General features: G+C 42.9%; 1 protein-coding gene across 7 annotated transcripts in view; it reads left to right on the top strand.

Annotated features, from left to right (window-relative positions):
* The window catches only part of TENM4 (teneurin transmembrane protein 4), a 685,723-nt gene that overhangs the window by 543,066 nt on the left and 123,860 nt on the right, over window positions 1-18,797 (top strand). For all 7 annotated transcript variants that reach the window (XM_039848155.1, XM_039848159.1, XM_039848158.1 and 4 more), the window contains 3 exons: window positions 6,756-6,857; window positions 8,844-9,038; window positions 14,928-15,128. In XM_039848155.1, the coding sequence (XP_039704089.1) occupies window positions 6,756-6,857; window positions 8,844-9,038; window positions 14,928-15,128 (498 nt within the window). The remainder of the gene's footprint in view (window positions 1-6,755; window positions 6,858-8,843; window positions 9,039-14,927; window positions 15,129-18,797) is intronic.

The raw sequence follows: 18,797 nt of genomic DNA, 5'->3' as shown, positions 1-18,797 counted from the left end.
TTCATTTAGTCATTCATCCAACAAACGTTCATTTAACACCTGCTTTGAGTCAAGAATGATACTATTTACTACAGATTCAGAGGTGAATAACACATTTCCTTCCCTCAAGAAGTTTACAATATTTGGACACATACAGACACATCAACAGAATATAACCTGAATACCACTGTAAGTGGTATTCAGCTCTGACTCTTACAAAATGCTTTCCCTTTGAAACAAGTCCCTTTTCTAAGGACTCTAGTCCTTACTCATTGGACCTAGGTCAACCAATGAGAGCCACAAAATAAAAGTCTTATGCTTATTTCACATATCAACCCATCAGATATTTTAAAATAGAGGTCATACTCCCTTGGTAAGCTAAATTCCTAACTCCTTCAAGAATTCTTTATTTGCAATGTGGTTTCAATTCTCTCATCCTTCTGGTTGCCTTTTGATGAACAAGTTCCAGTTTATCTTATCAGTCTCTTCAATGTGGCTCCCAGATGCGAACCACTAAACTCCAAATATAGTGTGAGAATACAATACAAAACCTAACCTCTTATCACTCCCTTCATTCTCGGCATTATACATCTAAATGTATAGGACAAGGAAACAATAGTCTTGTTTGGCCACCAACTAGTCTCTTGAGTCTGACAGTTGTGTCATGCCTACTGCCCTGACCTCTATCTTCCATTTCATTTCCATCTTGTATTCCTGCTTAGTCTCTCAACAACAAATATTATTAAGAACTTGCTTTATATGTTTGGAGAACCAGACATGATGCTTGTCTTCAAGGAGCTCACAGTCTCATCGGTAAAATTTGGTTTGCCCCCAAATAAATTATTAACAAAGAACCAAGACTGAGTGTAATCAAGGGAATAATCTTTTTCCTAGACCCCTCCTAAGAGCTGCTTTTAATAGTGGTTGGTAAACTTCTGGATATGATTGAAAACAGATCTCCCAGTTCAAATGCCAGTGCAGAACTAGCTTCTAGCCCAGGTTGTCAGGGGCTTTGTCAAATTTTTGTCATTGCATTGGCCTATACTGTTGCAGTCTGAAGGCCTTTGAATTCCATCATCTGCAGGGAAAGCTGGGGCACCTACAGGGACTGACACCTCACGGGCCATGGAACAGCTTTCTAGCACCTGACACCTGCCCACTGCCAATCTAGAGTGCAGAGGGAAAAAAAGTTCTTTGAGATGTTGGCACAAATCCGCCTGTGTTTGGGCTTCTGGGAGACAACAGGTTTAATTTGCTTTGACAGTGCTTTTCCCCAGGAGGGAGTTTACCCAAACACCCTGCCTTCTTCACATTCAGCACAGGGCTTGTTTACTTTCCCATTTTAACTCTGAGGACTTTCTGTGTAGTGCGTGTGTGTGTGTGTGTGTGTGTGTGTGTGTGTGTGTGTGTGTGTGTTTACCCCCAGTGACCCACATTGCCTGGTTTGGATTCATTAGACCAAGTTAGTATATTGCTTTGGTTCACAAATGGAAGGCATGTGTGACCCTTTCCTAAAATCAAAATACCAACTGTGCTAAGTCCTGGGCAAACCTCTTTACATGCTCAGTGCTATACAATTTGCTCTTCTAATTAACCATCTGAAGTGCTATTACTAACCCCATTTCACACATGAGGAAACTGATGTTTAGAAATCGCTTGTCCAACGGGCACATCTCAAGTAAGAGGCAGCCTGACTTCAGAGCCCAGACTTTGGTCCAGACCATATACCACAAACTTTGGCTTCAGATAGAACTTGGTTCACCAAGTTTGCCCTTATGGCTATGACCTTAAGAAAGTGACTTCAGCTCTCAGTCTTCACCTGAGACTGTAAAATGGTAGTAAAGGTACATATTTCTTGTAATTATTATAAGGAATGAGAATATTTGACATTTTCACTGTTCCATCTAAGGGAATGAGAAGGTCTCTGTTAGAGTCTTCTCTCAACTTTGAGTTGCTATAAAAATGAAATCCCAACTATGCTATCAAGTTTGTCTCCCACTCCTCTTTTGGTTGCCAATAATAAACCCAATCCTCCTTCAGGATCAAAGAGAATATAATAGATGTAACCTAAAGTATAAATGTCACTAGCTGTAGTCAAGGTGATGCATCCAGTCATCTAGTTGGCTGTCCTAGAGTGCATGTTCTCTCCTTTTTGCCTGAAGCATTAGCATCCATCCTACAGAGAAGCCAAAATGAGGCATCAGAGAGTAGACTTTGGTTCCTCAAACAAGTTCTCCCCAAAAGATGCCAGCATCCACTTTTACAACTTAAAGAGAGACAAGAAAATCAAAGGAAGAAGTTATAAGTATTAAACACAAGCTTATGTTAGCTGGGACACATCACAGGGGAGAACAAAAGGAGGAGCTGGGAGGGAGGGATAAGTGCTGGATGAGCAGAAAAGAGAAGAGACCAAGGATGGTTAGTGAACTCCAGCCTTACTCACAGCTGGTTCCCTCAGTCTTTGGTGCTAGAATTCAATATCAGGACCCAATGACAACAGAGGCGTAGCTCCTCAGACCAGGGCACAAGGCAGATGTGCCCTTGTCATGGGAGCTCATGGAGAAGAGCCTCTTTTCATAACTGCCCCTGTGAAACAAGTCCAGTAGGCAATTAGGCTGTCTAGCCATCCTCATCCAGGCAGGATTTCCTCTGTGATCTCTCCTTGTTTCCCGTAAAATGTGGCTTTGGGATTTCAAAACAGAGAAGCAAAAGGTGGCAAATGAAGGCAGGCTTTTCCTGGATCCAGGAGGACATATTTATCAACTGTGATCCTTTCACCTTGACACGGTGATGCTAATGATTTGTTTCTAGAAAAATGATGGCGAGCAGAAAATGAGGCACTGCAGTGGGTTTACCAAGACCTCTGTGGTTTCCTGTCTCCCATGTCTCCTCCAGGGAGGGGCGTTATTGTCTTTTCTCCCTTCTGCAGGTGCCCCTTTGTAGTTCCAGCAATATTTTGTTCAACATCCAGAGAACACATCCATTCACAGCACATGTCCAGAGAAACATTTAAACTCTGCATTCCAATATGGATGGAAGGAAAGACAAGTTCCTGAAAATCAAATTTCCTAGAAGAACCCACTGCTGTGATAGAAAAAAACCTAGGAGAAAAGGCCCCTGTTTTCCAATACGACACACACCCTGTTATAAAAATCAGTATTTTTATAGGCAGCTGAATTTTTAACTTAGATTTGAGCAGATCTACCTTCTGCAAAGTGAAGGCAGCTGCAGTTTGAACATGAGCAAAGCAGGAAGGACCAAAAGCAGGAAGAAATTCACCAAACACTAATTGGAAACATAGCAACACATTTATTGAGTAAAGTTCACACTTCTCTTTATGCAATAGCATTTAGCATAGAGATATCTGGTCAGTGGGGACTCGTTATTTGTGGGATCCCAGGTGGACCCCAAGTAGTTGAAATCTTTCCAAGTGGAAGGAAAACTATATACATAAACATTTCATCAAAAGGAAATTTTCTCCAAATGTCTCTCTTCTACTTCCCTGTTGCTATCATAAAATTATTCCATGTCTCCTAAAACTTCTGCCTCCCCTAAAACCAACAGCCTGGGTAAGTTTTATAACAAACAGCCTTCCCTACTATCGGATTTAGCAATCAACACTATACGCAGTCACAGAAAAGACTTTCCTCACTTTTTCACTCTGAAGAAGGCTTTTTGGTAGATGATTAACAGGTGTGTATCTTGCAGGCTTAAATCAAAATCTAGAAAATGTGTAACATTTATCTGCAGTTGATCCCGTTAAAAATGCAACTGATAATTATAGTAATTTTATTAGGAGATAATTTTATACCACTGGTTTTGAGAAGGACTGAACCATAGAATTTTAGATCTGGGAGACATCTCTGAGATTATCCAGTTGAATTTGTTCAATGATAGCGATAAATGTTTATTAAGACCTTTCTAAGGACTAGATACCAGGGCAAATACATAAATGACGAAATTCATTTTCTGGCCCCAGCAAGTTTACAGTCAACAATGGAGACTATTTGGTGCTTTAATAGGAGTGAAAGAAAGAGAGTCCTGGAGTAACTTAGCCTGTTTAAGGAAGGGCTTGTTAGAGGAGGTGACATTTGAAGTGGATTTGAAAGAGGGAATAGAAGTTGCCAAGGAGGAAAGAATGGGAGAGCAAGGGTGAGGAAACTAGTACAGAAAGATGAAGTGGCATTGCCAACACCCTGTAACCATTCAGTAGCAGAGGCCAGGCCTTCTGCCTTTCTGTCCTGTACTCCTGGAATACTGCAGGTGGAACCCACCCTCCATTTGTGCCATTAGCTAGTAGCTGAAAGTTGAAAGTGAACATAATCTTGCCTTAAACCTTACTCAGTTTTTTTTTATTTTTAAAAAACCATTCAAAATAAAATTTCCTAAGCTATTCTTTACCAAAAAAAAAAAAAAAGTATTTAGGAAGCCACTTCTAACTTAAAGGTATTAAGAACATGGATTCTTCACTCTACCAAGACACAGCCCACTTGGCCCTAAAATGAGAACACACGCTATAGTAGACCCTCTTGTCCTTAACTCTGTGATAGTGTAAAACACTATTCATGTTAGCAGAAGAACAACATAGAGTGAGTGGAATGTCCCACCCACTCACAAAAGGAACCACACATTTGAACCCTTTTCCTAAACTTTTTAAGTAGTTTCCAAGTTGATAATGGCAGACAACTGGGAAAAAACCTGTCTGGGAAGTACACCATGCTATGAATTCCTCACCATCTCCCCACCTTCCCCCTCATGTATCCATACCCAGGCCATTCTTCAAGCCCACTTCCTCTGAGAAGCCTTTCCTCTGCTGGTTTTGCCCCCATATCAGCTGTCATTGCACTGGCTGCAGTTAAGTGCATTGCTGAATTTAAGGCTTAATGCCCTTGTCTGGATGCCTTTTCTGCATAGCTGCTTTCATAATTATAACTCATAGAATTTTAGAATAGGAAGCAGTCCTAGGTGTCATCTCTGTCATCACCTTCATTTAACATAGAAGGAAGGTGAGACCCAGAGATGAGATGAAGTTGCTTTAGGTTTTCCTGCATGGTATAAGAGTAATGGACCTCAAAAACAGTTCTCCTTAACTCTAAGCAGAGCTTTTCCATGCACTAGCTGCTGCCCAAGTGGCAATGTTATCTTGTTCTCCCAGTTAGGCTGCAAATTTCTTGTGGGCAAAACTCATGTCTTAAATAGCAACGTCTCATTTAATAGAGGCCTTAGTCTTGGCTTCATGACTTATAGTTGTGAGCTAAGACCACAGGTTAAATCCTTAACTCTGTCCTTCCTTATTAGCCTTTTTCTCTACTTTCAACTCTGACTCTGCTAACTCACTCTGAGACCTTGGGCAAGTCACTGCCTTTCCTTTGGGTCTCAGTTTCTTTCTCTATTAAATGAGAGCATTGGGTTAGATGGTCTCAAGTTTCCTTAGACTCTGAAAGTTCTAGAATTCTCTGCCTTTTAACTGGCTCCTCTGCTGTCTTCAGAACTGGCCTCACCATCCCACAGATCTGTTACCTCACTCATTCTTCTGGCATCCGCTGTGGATTAAGTTCCTTTAAGGTCCAGATAGCATAATATCATTGAAGAACACCAGGTTCGCAGTCCAGAGGCCTGGATTCAAATCCTACCTCCACAACATAGTATCTTTGTAGCCTTCAGCAAGTCACTTCATCTCTCAGCCACCTTTTGCGTGCTTGCGGGAAATAGTTATAACAATATATTCATGTAGATTTCATGACAGTGAAATGAGATAAACTTTGTGGAAATACATGGCACAAAGAAAGACACTTACTCTATCATGGCTTCTTTCCTTTATTCTACATCCAGCATTATTGAGAAGTGGGCTGTTGCGAATAAACGGATTTTCTAACTAATGGGTTTACTAACTAGAGTTATAAAACATTGATGAATTTTTAACTAAAATCTTTCTTAAATGAATTCTACATTTCCTTGACATGTCACATGGATAAGACCAAAGTATTAGGGAGAGTTGGAGAAAGTAATATCCTTGCAAAGGTAAGCATGATAGCAGATGCTGATGGGGCAAATGGAATATGAAAGGAAATCCCTATGCCTTTTAAAAGAGCTTGGATTTTTTTGATTTTTGCAAATGGAGAGGCATTGAAGGGTTTTAAGTAAGGGAAAGAATGACAGCGTCAGATTTATTGCAGAGACATCATTTAGACTGCTGGGTGGTGAATGAATCCAGGTGGGGAGAGAACAAGAGAAGAAGCTGAGAGGCCAGCCATGAGGCTGTTGTGTTAGCCTCACGAGAGATGGTGAAGACCTGGCCGATAAGTCAGAGGTGGAAGAAGACAGATATACAGATGCTCAGGAGCTTTACGTAACATTCGTAGAATACCAGCCCATTATGAGAAAAATATAAAACGCACAAAAAATGTCAAACACAGGAAAGTGTAAAGGAGACCACAGGAATCACACCATAACCTAGCTTCCAAAGATAACCACCGCTAACAGGTTATACTGTTTTTTCCCAATGTTTTTAGCTAAAAAATGTATTTCAAGGTACAAATTTCATTTATAAAAAGTTGGTTCGGGCAGACATTTTCCAGAACATGTCTCTGAATATCGGTTAAGATGTACCTCAGTAAGAATAAAAATAACGTGTAATTTTTAACTCAATTCCTTTCAGTGATTGGGCCAGAAGAGCTCAAATATGTGGGGTCCCAGTTAACCTGAGGCTTGATTCCTAGGCCCTCTGCTTGGGTAAAAAAGTTTGTTTTCAGCATTTCTTCTCTTTTCTCCCCCAGAATCGGTGGATAACTGTCCCAGCAACTGCTATGGCAACGGCGACTGCATCTCTGGGACCTGCCACTGCTTCCTGGGCTTCCTGGGCCCTGACTGTGGCAGAGGTGAGAGTTCCACGTGTGGGCCTGTGATTTCCACACCCCGGGCCCCTTGGGCCGCTCAGGTTCCACTTCTCAGAGCAAGTGCTGAACTCTGGGCCACCTCCTGACTCTCGAGAGAAGGGCTCCCAAGGGCATTCTTCAGAAGCCCTGAGAGAGAGGTCTGCAGGCAGAGCCACGGCCTTAGCCATTGTGACCCTCATTTGCATGACTGGGGAGGTCAGAAAGGAAGGGCCTTTACAGGAGCAGCCACGGGGAACTTTATGCCCCACTGCGGAGGCAGAGGGAGTGGCATGGAGATTCTTTTAAAAGTTGATTTCCTCTTAAGAGAGTGATCGCCCTTTGCCAAGCATCTTTGGGGTTCATCTTCAGCTAGCATGGTTTCTCCCTGGCCCTGTGGTTTTTCCATTACTGCCTTCTACTAGTACAGGCAGATTCATGGCTGAGACCACCAAGGAGGAGGGGCTTGGGAGGTGAGACTGCTTCTCCACGCAGGACCCTAATGTTGCTTCAGATTTGAGCACATACAGATACCATAGCTGCAATAGTTTAAAGGCTGCCCATGATCTACCCTATCCATTTGACCTTCATTTCTGTCCTGGAAGAATTAAGGAAAATGCCAAAGGATATCTGTAGTCCTGAGAATTTGGCACTCCCTTTGGGGAAACTAAAATGGCCACTTCCTTTGGCTCTTCCACCTCTTTACTCATTCAGCAGGCATTGGTTAGTGCCCTTTAGTGCCTGTCCCTGTACTGAACACTGAGGTTACAACACTGAGCCAGTCCCAAGCCCAGGAATTTTCAATGTGGGAGACAGACAAAATAGATGATTACAAAGCAGTTCCTAAGAAGTAAAACACTGCAGCAAGGTCACATACAGGAAGCACCTATCAGAGTGAAAGGGAGCAGCACCCTTAGCTTAGACAGGATGAGGACCAGGAAAGGCTCCCCAGATGAGATGACATTGGAACTGAGACCTGATACTTGAGTAATTGTTCATCAGTGGAAGGCAGAGTTGGCTTTCCAGGCTGAAGAAACAGCACCCTGCAAATACAGTGATCTGACACTGCTTTGGGGATCTTGTTTATTCCTTCTAACGTGAAATAGACTTGGTTTGAGGCAGCAGAGCCAGCAGCCCTGAGGAAGCACAGCGATTACCTGCCGAGTGCTTTCAAAAGAGAAGATGCCAGGTGGGGGCCAGGAGAAGGTGGTACAGAGAGAAGAGATGAGTCATTCCCTCTAACAAGAATTACCGTCTCATCCCATATGCACTTAAAGTTAAGAGTCATATATAAAACAGGTTTATTGAATCTCAGTAAGGCTGGTAGGTACTTACAGCACAAAGCAGTATAATTTATTTTTATATAGTGTCCTTCGTACAGATGATCACAAAACCCTTTATGCTAAGAGGCAGAATGGAAACATAATACTTTTTAAAGAACTAAGTTGGGCTTAGCTATTCTCTTATGGGGGCCAGTGGTGTATGGGGCTTGAGCAGAGTCCTGAAAGGCAAGATATACTGAGATCCTCTGGGTTAAAGACAGTGGTAAGTGGTGCTGCAGTTGAGGTGTAGGGAGGCAAAATGGAGTGTCATTAGGAGGAGAACACTGGAGGAGGGATTCGGGGCAGGCAGGAGGAGGCCCCGCCGCTATCTTTTCCAGAGAGTCCAAGGAACAGATTGAAGCTTCTTATCAAAGAATTCTGGCCACCACCACGCTGCACCTGTAATGGGAGTGGGGATGAGGAAAAGCAGCATTCAGTGGGAACCAACTCCACCGGGCCCTGCACGGCACACTTTCACCTATAATTCCAGATGTGTTTATACTGGAATGAAATAAAACAAGAGAAACAGACAGATGTGCACACTTGGGAATTGTAGCATAGCACTTGAGGCCCTTGGTCAAGACAGCAGGCCAAGGGGAGAAAAGGGACAAAGGCTGGTGGAGTACGCTGAGTGTTCACTCATGCCAGGCTTCCCTTGCTGTCTCCCCAGCCTCCTGCCCCGTGCTCTGTAGTGGGAACGGCCAGTACATGAAGGGCAGGTGCCTGTGCCACAGCGGCTGGAAGGGCGCCGAGTGCGATGTGCCCACCAACCAGTGTATTGACGTGGCCTGCAGCAACCATGGCACCTGCATCATGGGCACCTGCATCTGCAACCCCGGCTACAAGGGCGAGAACTGTGAGGAAGGTAAGAAATGTGCACAGGCAGCCCCAGCAGCTTGCTTTGGGATAGAGGCCAGCACACAGGGCCGAGAGAACATCCAGGGAGCAGAGAAAGCCTCCTGAGATGTGCTGTGAACCCCCGACCCCCTGAGCCAGGAACCCATCAGCAACAGTAATTAACCTAAAGGAAGAGGACAGACAAGTTAGAGTCCTACTCAGTGAAGGGAAGTGTTGTATGTTGAGCACTTACTGTATATAAAGCTCTGTGCTAGAAGCCTTGTATCATTTAACTTCAAACCCCAGTAGGGAGGGATAATCGTCTTCATTTTATAATTGAGGAAACGTGAGACTTAGAAAGTCAAATGACTCACCCAGAGTCACACAGCTAATAGACAGCAGAGCTGGGTTTGAGCCCAGTCTTTCTGGCTCCATAGCCCAAGTGTTTTCTACTCCCCATTAAGCCCATCTGCACCCTATTCCTGAAGTACGAGACTATTATTGTATGTGTGTTCACGTTTGTGGCTCGTAGATGCTCGTAAGTGTGTCCCTCTCCTTCATAAAGTAAATGTATGCCTGTGTTTATAGGGGCTGGCACGCCTCCTGTCTCAGCTCAAAGTAATCCACATCAACATTAATAGGTCTGAATCAGGACCTCCTGTCGCTCTTGGGGTTTTCAGACAGCCAGCCTCAGAGGGGCGATGCTTTTTAGACACTAATCTCTTCCTCCCTACCCCACCCACCTTTTTTTTCAAATGGGCCATTATATTCTCTCATTTTCAGAGAAAACGGTGACTTGAAAGGGGACTATCTGTTAAATCCCAAATAGGATTTACAAGACTAGCTCTCCTTGGAGCCTCTTCTACTCACTGGAGAAGGTGCTAGGGCCCTAAACAGTAAACAAGCTAGAAAGCAAACTACTGATACAACAGTGACATCAGTTTTTTTCCCAGGAAGACTATCCAGGCGAGATAAGTAAATCTTTCTATTTCACATATGAAGAGACTGAGGCCCAGGGAAGGGCAGTGGTATCCCCATGGTCACAGAGCAAACCGAGGGCAGGGTTTGGATTCAACCGAGGTCTCCTCCCTTCTGACCCAGTTCTCTCCTCTTGGCTGCATAGGATTTCCAGTTGAGAGGAGGAGTCCTGTTTATAAGCAACAGAGACTAGATTGTAAGAGTGCACACTCTGGAATCAGATGTAGGTTTGAGTCCTGGCTCTGCCACTAACTAGCCTCAGTTCTCTCATCAATAAAATGGGAAGACCTTCCTCAAGGGGCCCTTGTGAGGAATAAACTAAATGTCTCATGTAAAGCACTTAACTCAGTGTCTGACACATAGTAAATGGTCTATAAATGTTAGCTCTTATACTTATTAGTATTGTTCTGGAGGCAACAGAAGCACATTTCCTATTTAACTCCATTCATTTTATCCAAGGTCTTTTGAAATGGATGGATTTTGCCTTTGAACCCTATAAATTATGCTAATAGTTGTTACTTCTCACCGTTTACTGTTTAGGGCCCTAGCACCTTCTCCAGTGAGTAGAAGAGGCTCCTAGGAGAGCTAGTCTTGTAAATCCATTTGGGATTTAATAGATAGTCCCCTCTCAAGTCATTGTTTTCTCTGAAAATGAGAGAATATAATAGCCCATTTTAAAAGAATGGGGAACAGGAAGAGATTAGTGTCTAAAAAGCATCACCTTTCTGAGACAGGCTGTCTGTAAACCCCAACTGTGACAGAAGGTCCTGATTCAGACCTATTAATGTTGATGCGGATTACTTTGGGCTGTCTGAGACAGGAGGCGTGCCAGCCCCTAGAACAAAGGAACTTGGCTTCCTCATTCTGACAGTGGTGACCTTTATCTGTTTCCCCTTTTCATTTTAGTCACTTGAGGTGAAGACCCTGAGAAGGAAAGAAAAACAAAGAGGAGATTCCTCTTGAAACTGTGGGGCTGTCCCACCCCTACTCCCAACCCCACCATGTGGTGTGGGCCAAGGAGGAGGAGTTGACCAGATCCACCGTATTGGACAGTGCCCCAGAGTACAAAGTGACATAGAGGGAGAGAAAAGAAGTTGTTTAGCTCTCTGACTTACATTATCTATTTGAAAAGAAATGTTTTCACTCCTGCTTTTTTTTTTTCTGAAGAGGGCCATCTGGTACTGATTCCTTTTATTATTTCTATTTCTCTGGTGAAGCATCATCGCATAGTCTTTGTGTTTATAATGGGGGTTTCCTGGGGCTTTGGCCGTCCCCAGCCCTGTCTCCCTTCCTCCCTCAGCTCAGTTCTAACCCGTTTCACTGTGTTTATAAAACATCAGCTAACGAGCTTACTTTTTTTCCCTCTCTCCCTCTCCTTTCTCCTCAAGTTTACTGTCCTTTATTTTTTTAAAACCTGAACCTTGCCATCAGGACGCTTGGAGGGAGGTGGGATCGGAGGCAGAAGAGAACAACTAGGCCTTTTGCATTGAAGAGAGAGACACTGTATTTTGGACCAAAAGAGTGTCTTAATAGCTTGTGTGGTAACTGAAGCATGGAACATTTTGGGGAAAGAGTTGTGTTTACAGGATGGCCATGCAGGCCTCATCATTTCATTAATGGGCTAAGCTCCTGCCAGAATCTTTGGCTTAAATGGCAAGCTCTTCAGTGGAAAAAATATAACCATTTGGCACCTCTTCTAACAAAAAAAAACAGATAAACTGTCTACACGAAGTTTAGCCCACCTCCCCGCCAAGATCTCCAGTACTCCTTCAGCACAGAGCTTCGCGACCCTGGGCTAGCCGATCCTTCCCATATTACGCAGTTCCCTGAGAAATCAATATCATGTGGGAAACTATCCCAGTATGATGGAAAGACACCATGTTAATTCTGGCCTAGGGTTGCTCTCACCCCAGAGGCCCCAGAAAGGGAGGGCTGATCCACCTAAGATCTACATAAGATCTCTAGCGGTGTCACTGTGGCATAGATAATGGCCCTAAGTTTAGGATCAGCAGGGGTAATGCTCTCCAGGAAGGAATCTCAGCCAGTTCAGCTTAAGTTTCCTGAAGCCACCTTCCCTCACAATATACTCACTTTACCAAATTGACCTTTGGAAGTGATGATCAATTGATGATGAATTGCCTGGAGGTAGCCTCTCTATCAGTTCCTTTTGACCTTTCCCTGACTGAACCATCTTCTGAGAGTGTGGGATTTACCCTGCTAGTTCCTGGGTCCGTGTCAGAATTATTGTGTTTGAGGAAGAACAGGACTGTGATGCCAAGGGCCCCTTGCTAAACTTGGCACCCTCTCAGCTTGCTCACTAATGGTGCAGATTTATAGATTCAACCTGGAGGCCACCTCAGAGACAGCTTCAACCCAGAGCGGGGGTCAGGCATTCACAGAACGGGAAATACCTTTATAGGCCTTGGGATAGAAATTGCTGACTCATATCCTGTCAAATTGGAAAACTCTCTGAATCTAGGGAATTATCACAGTAACCTAATGGGCTGGAATAATCCTTTTGAGATCTGAGGTCAGTCGTGAAAATTTATCACTATTATTATTTTTATTATTTTTAATTACCAGGCACTCCAACAGGTCATGCTTGAACCATTATTAAATGGTATCTGGAGACTGCAGGGGAGGAGATTCTTTGCTTTCATTTGGCTTTATTAACTCCACTTTGCCCTATTTCTTTCCATGGTTTTCTTTTTACTTTTTAACCATTTCTTGTGCTTATGTCTACATATATGTATGCCTATTTTTGAACCAGTAAGATTATAGAGGAAATAACAAGAAATCTATACAAGGAAAGAGTGATTCAAATTTGAATTACCACTATGTGATCTTGGGCAAGTTATTTAACCTCTCTGTGCTTCAGTTTCCTCATCTGCAAAGTAATCTTTATCTCCCTTAAGGGGTTGTTGTTAGGGTTAAATGAAATAATGTATGTAAAAGGTTTAGTAGCAAAGTATGGCACAGGACAGGGACTAAATTAATATTCATTATTACGGTTGCCGTTCTGTTATCATTATTATATTTTTAGCAAGTGGTTGCTCCTGACATCTGATCTTATTTATCATTTATGTCATTTTAAGTTGAATTTCTTTAAAAACTTAAATAGTTAAAGAGCTTTCTTAATAAGCGGGCCCTCAAAATAAACAGCCTGTTCCCAGAAGGTTGCCATTTGTAAAGTCTCTGCCCATTTGTGTCTGTAACTCTAATATACCCAGGCTGGCTTCCCAGCCTTTTATGCAAAAGTCAAATATACTGGGTTATAAAATTTAATGGATAAATAAAGTAAAAGCATGTCTGAATTATAAATGAGCTCTGACCACAGTTTGCCCAAGTCATGCTACTGAATGTCCTGATAAGATAGAAAAATAACTACTTTCCAACAATTTACAGCTTATACAGCCCTTTCAAATAACTTCAGTGTCATTTGGTCCTCATAGCAACCTGATAGGTAATTTTACCATACCTGCTTTGTAGATGAAAGCTCAGAGCAGGTACATAACTTGTCCGTGGTCATAGAACCAGTACATTTTGCCCTGTGACCCTTGAACCTCGGATCTCAGAGATCAAATGCTAAGCTCTTTCCTCTGCAGCATAGGGCAGAAACTGACTATACTCATTGCAGCTCCATCAACACTGTTTTCCCTACCCCACCAGGACACCACTCTCCCCATACAATTGCAAGATAAATGGAATCCCCTATCTCCCTAAAGTACGAGACTGATCCAATAACTTTTTGGTTGAGCAGAGAACAGGACCAACCCCTGTGCCAATTCTGTCTTCTCTCTGCTGCCTTTTGCACTTTCCATGTGAACTGGAGCCATGTGATAAGTTCCACTTTTCCTGTGCAGTGCTTTATGGAAGATTAGAGGTCTCTGTTAATTTTGCATAGTTCTGTAACTAAGGCTTTAATTTAAAAAAAAAAAAAAATCAGCCCAAGTAACAGAACTATCATTGGATTCAGAATTAGACAGTTCTACCTTCTGACAGGGGCTAGCTGTATGATCTGACATAAATTATTTAGCTGTCTGAGCCTTAGTTCCCTCATCTTACCTCACTGGGTTATTGAGAAAACTGAATCTGATGAGGTATGTAAAGCACTTCCTATAGTGCAAGCAGAGAGTAGGTAACCTAACAATCTTATTATTCTTTCCCTCTTTCTGAGTGGTCTCTTGAGATCACTTTGACCTTGGGCCCTAGAAGCCCTGCAGGGGTTGCTTGGCTATATGGTTGGTTCACTTACCACATGAAGAGAAGCTTTGCAAAGCCACCCCCATATAATTTTGAATAGTCATTGAAATGTTTGCCTAAAAAGTGAGGTTTGTAAGTTCATATCAATCACAAGAATTTTAGGAAGTTGATAAAATCTATTGGAACTTAAATGCAAAATAAATTCTCATTTAAATTAAGAAGTCTGTTTTAGTCCCACGTTCACATAAATAAAACTGCATTATGAAGTGGTAAACATTAAGTTTTTTCTACAGTGATATTTGAGTACCTCCTCTATGCTAGGCACTGTTACAAGGTAGAGATACAGAAGTAAACAAAACAAAGTCTTGTCCTCTATTATTGCAGTTGTTACAGACATAATAGGCACTGGGTGCTACGTGAATGGTTGATACATATTTCTTCCTCTGTCCATCCCTCAAACCAAGAGGTAGAAATTTGTATCCACATTTTACAGGCAAGGAAACCCAGATTGAGAGAGGTAAACAGTCAAGGATGGGGTAGAGTCAGAATCCCAGGTCTACCATTTGCTAGAATTATTGCTCTTCAGAATACCAAGTGGCCTCTCCACAGATCTGTGTCCTTCTACCAGAGTATGGGAAGCCCCTCCGCTCCACTACAGGGTATCGTAGTTTGCTTAAAGTAGCCTCACCTTTGCTGGTCAGATACGTACTTGTGTTCTCTTTCTTCCATGTCACAGTGGACTGCATGGACCCCACATGTTCTGGCCGGGGTGTCTGCGTAAGAGGCGAGTGCCACTGCTCTGTGGGATGGGGAGGCACCAACTGCGAGTCACCCAGGGCCACGTGCTTGGACCAGTGTTCGGGCCATGGAACCTTCCTCCCAGACACCGGGCTTTGCAGCTGTGACCCAAGCTGGACTGGACACGACTGTTCTATTGGTAAATGTGGGGAGAAGAAGAGCACAGCATGGGTGGAGGGAGGAGGATTCCCTGTTAACGTGTTCACCTTTCAGTCCTGGTCAGTGCCTGGCCCAGTTCTCAGTCATATATCAGTGGGTTCCCCATGTCTCTGAATGCTTTTTGTTCCCCTGAACTCTAGCCTTCAATACCTATACTTTTAGATAGACACAGGATTCAAAAATCATATCTTCACACCATTCCTTTCATAGTGACGGCCCTGAAAGTCAAAACATTGCCTCTTAACCATGTTAATTATAGTAACAGTTTTATTTCACCGAAATCTCACCGCTCTCACTGTGATGGCCATCCCCAGAGGCAAGGCCGTAGGGAACAGTGTGTCCAGATGAGATCTGCAGGGATGGAGCTTTGGTTTTACCCATTAATCAAAATGAAGTCCAAACTCAGTATGGTATTTAGAGTTGTCTGTGATCTGACCCCCACCTGCCTTTCTGGCCAGATCCTCTACGAGACTGTTGCATGAGGTAAGCAAGCATGTCTTATTTACCATTCCATTCCATGATCAGAATAGGCCTGGCCCACAGCAGCTTCTCAGTAAATACTAACGAATAAAAGGATGGATGGATGGATGGATGGATGGATGGATGGATGGACGGACGGACGAACATATGATTGAATGTGTTCTTGATTGCAATATTTGGTTCACCACAGGGTTTATACATACAAAGTTCAAAGGATAATTATAGTGGCACCTTCTGTTTACAAGCACTTTATGATTTATAGACCCTTTCAAGAGGAGAATTAAATGAGAACATATTTGAATCAGCTAACACAGTATTGGTATATAGTAGGTATGTTCACTTCTAATATCTCATTTAAACAGTGTCCACTATTTAAATCCACAACAACAACAACAAAAACCTATGAGAAAGGCATTATCATTCCTCTTTTACTTTTCCCACGACATCACACTGTTTAAACAAAGTGAAGCTCAGATTAGCTCATTGTGTTGTGTGTTAACAGTCCTGCTTGCCATCAGGAAGCATAGTTGAGATCCTTGGTGAAAATGAGATCCATACCACATTTGTGCCTTTGGAATCCTTGAAATTACCTTTCCCTGTTGAATGGAGAATTGATGCTCAATCAATTGATGTTCAATCCGCAATCTAAATTGGACTTTTATCCTTTTTTGCAACGCTCATGTAAAGACATGATTGCAAACATAGATACGCAGAGTCTTAGGAATAATGCTTTTTATATAGCTCTGTTTATAGCAATATAATAAATGGTCCTCTTAAAGCTACACTGGGTTATATTGTTCATTATACGGCCACAAAGCTAATTTAGGATAGGTATATAACCGTCCATGCATTGTTAATCCTTGATGAGTCTGCACAGCCTCTGACAGAAGCAGGTGTAACTTTGGGTCCTGTAAAAGGAGACAACAGAACTTTTGGAACGGACTTTGAATAAAATTGTGAGAGCTCATCTTCCTCAACTCTGTGCACACCACTCCCCATAATGGGTATCAAACATGTATGTGGCCTCATGTGTGAGGGCAGAGAGCCTCCATGGGATGAAAAGAGTCCCTGAATCTGACAGACCTGGGTTCAAACATTGGCCCTGCTACTTACTAATTATAAATTAAGGCTTGTCACTTCACCTCTCTAAACTGTAAAATAGAGATAATAATAGTACCTACCTTCTGGAGTTATTATTTGGAGAATTATTTAAGATAATGCAAAAAAGTATACTACGTAGCCCATGATATGGCCTCAGCAAAAGTTAGCTATTGTTATGATTTTGATTAAAATACCCATTGGTGAGAGCCCTTAGTATTAACAAAGACATTTAATACAAGCAAGATGAGATATGCCCTTTTGAAAAAAATGTCGATTATAGTTTTTAAATCTCTAACCTATAACTGATTAAAACAAGGCCAGGAATTTAAAAGATGGCTTCAAAATCACTGCCTTCCCTTGCAATAGTAATAACAATTTGTGTTTGTCAGGTGCCTCACAGCATATAAACTTATTTCCCATACACACACCTCTCGTAACAATGGCCCTATTGTTGAGACAGTGTGACAGATATGGCACTGTCCCCATTCACATTGAGGCTTGAGGATTTGCATCAACTTGCTTAAGTAATGCAGATGCTGGTGCATGACATGATGTGCCCCTGCCTAGCCTCCTTCCCAGCATTCTGTGCTGCCCCCATCCCCTCATACACACAGACACACACAAGCTAGTTTCTCCTCAGCTGTCACCTCCCCTCCAGAAGCGAGTCTGAAAGCTAGTGAAAGCACTTCCATAGTGGCTTTCTCTCCGCATTTCCTACTGCGTAGGCAGTACTTGCCTGGGCTCTATCTGGTTTTGCCACATGCTAACTGTGTGACCTTGGCATAGTACTTGACTTTTCTTGACTTCGGTTTCTTTATCTGAAAAAATGGAGGTGATAATAGTGCCTACCTCAAAGGATCATGTGATCATTAAGTTATATAATGTATGTCCACGTACAGTGGCTGCACAGAGTGAGCACTTCATGTCTTTCCTCTACCTCTCTACCAAGGGCACTTTCACTCAGTGGAAGTAAAACTCACTGTTGAGTTTTGGCCATGAAGCTAAGCAACAGATGCTTTATTGAGTGCATGCCACCATACCTGAGGGACTCATCATGGTCAGGGTATTAACTGCAGGGTAGTAGAAAAGACATTAGACTTTGTTTCAGTAGACCTCCCCACTATTTGAATGGCTTTGGCAAGTTGCTTAACTTCTCTGACCCTTGGTTTCCTTTTAGGTAAAACTATCTATGGGACTTTTGTAAGGATTCAGTGAGAAAATAAAGGCAAAGTGGTTAGCCAGTGTCTGACACAACTCAGACACCCAGGAAATGAGAGCTTTAGTCATGGCATGGCAGGGTTGGCTCAGACACCTCCCAGAGCCTTCCCATCCCGAGCTGCAGGCCAGCGGACATATCCAAAGTGATTCTTGCACCATCAGGACTGACTGTGGGTTTTGGGATTGACAGAAATGGGTCCCCACAGTCTGGCCCTCCTAGGAAGGAAGACTAGCTCCTCCCTGAGATGAGTGTCTCTCTGTTTGGCATGGAGAACAGGACTTGATGAGAGCAGTTTAAATCAACATGCCCTGCACTCAACAACCAGCCTGTAATGAAATATGAGCTGATAAATTCCCCAGCACTTTGGTAAGGTTTGTGGAAACAGTGAAGTCAGGTTTTATGCAAGTGTTTACTAAGGCCCCTGGGCTCCCAGCATCTTGGCTTGCAATCTCATCTCAGAAATCCCTTCTTAAATCCAGCCTCAATAATGTGGTCTTCCTTCCTGACAAACCACACAAGACAACTAAACAGATTCCTGTATCCTGGAAGAGCATGGGTTATATGGCCCATCCCCTGTCCCCAGTACACCTCAGTCCTCTACTCTGGGCCCAGTGGGACTTCACTTTCTCAGTCTTTTGTGGGTAGTGGTGATGGCGGTGATGGCGGGGTAGGTTTGGTGGTGGTGGTGGTGGTAGTAGTGATGGTGGTGATAATGATGGTGGTGGAGATGATGCTACTGCTGTTGTTTTACAGATGGGAAAGAGTTAGAGAGGGGGAAATGACTTCAAAGTAACAGCTAATCAGTGGCAGAGTTTGAATTAAATCCGGGCCCATTTTTTCTAAGTCCTC

Source organism: Pteropus medius, unplaced genomic scaffold (genome assembly GCF_902729225.1).
Source record: "Pteropus medius unplaced genomic scaffold, Ma_sr-lr_union100, whole genome shotgun sequence".
Classification (NCBI taxonomy): Eukaryota; Metazoa; Chordata; class Mammalia; order Chiroptera; family Pteropodidae; genus Pteropus; species Pteropus medius.
The sequence above is the reverse complement of the archived record's forward strand: the minus strand, read 5'-3'. Positions and strand labels throughout refer to the sequence as shown.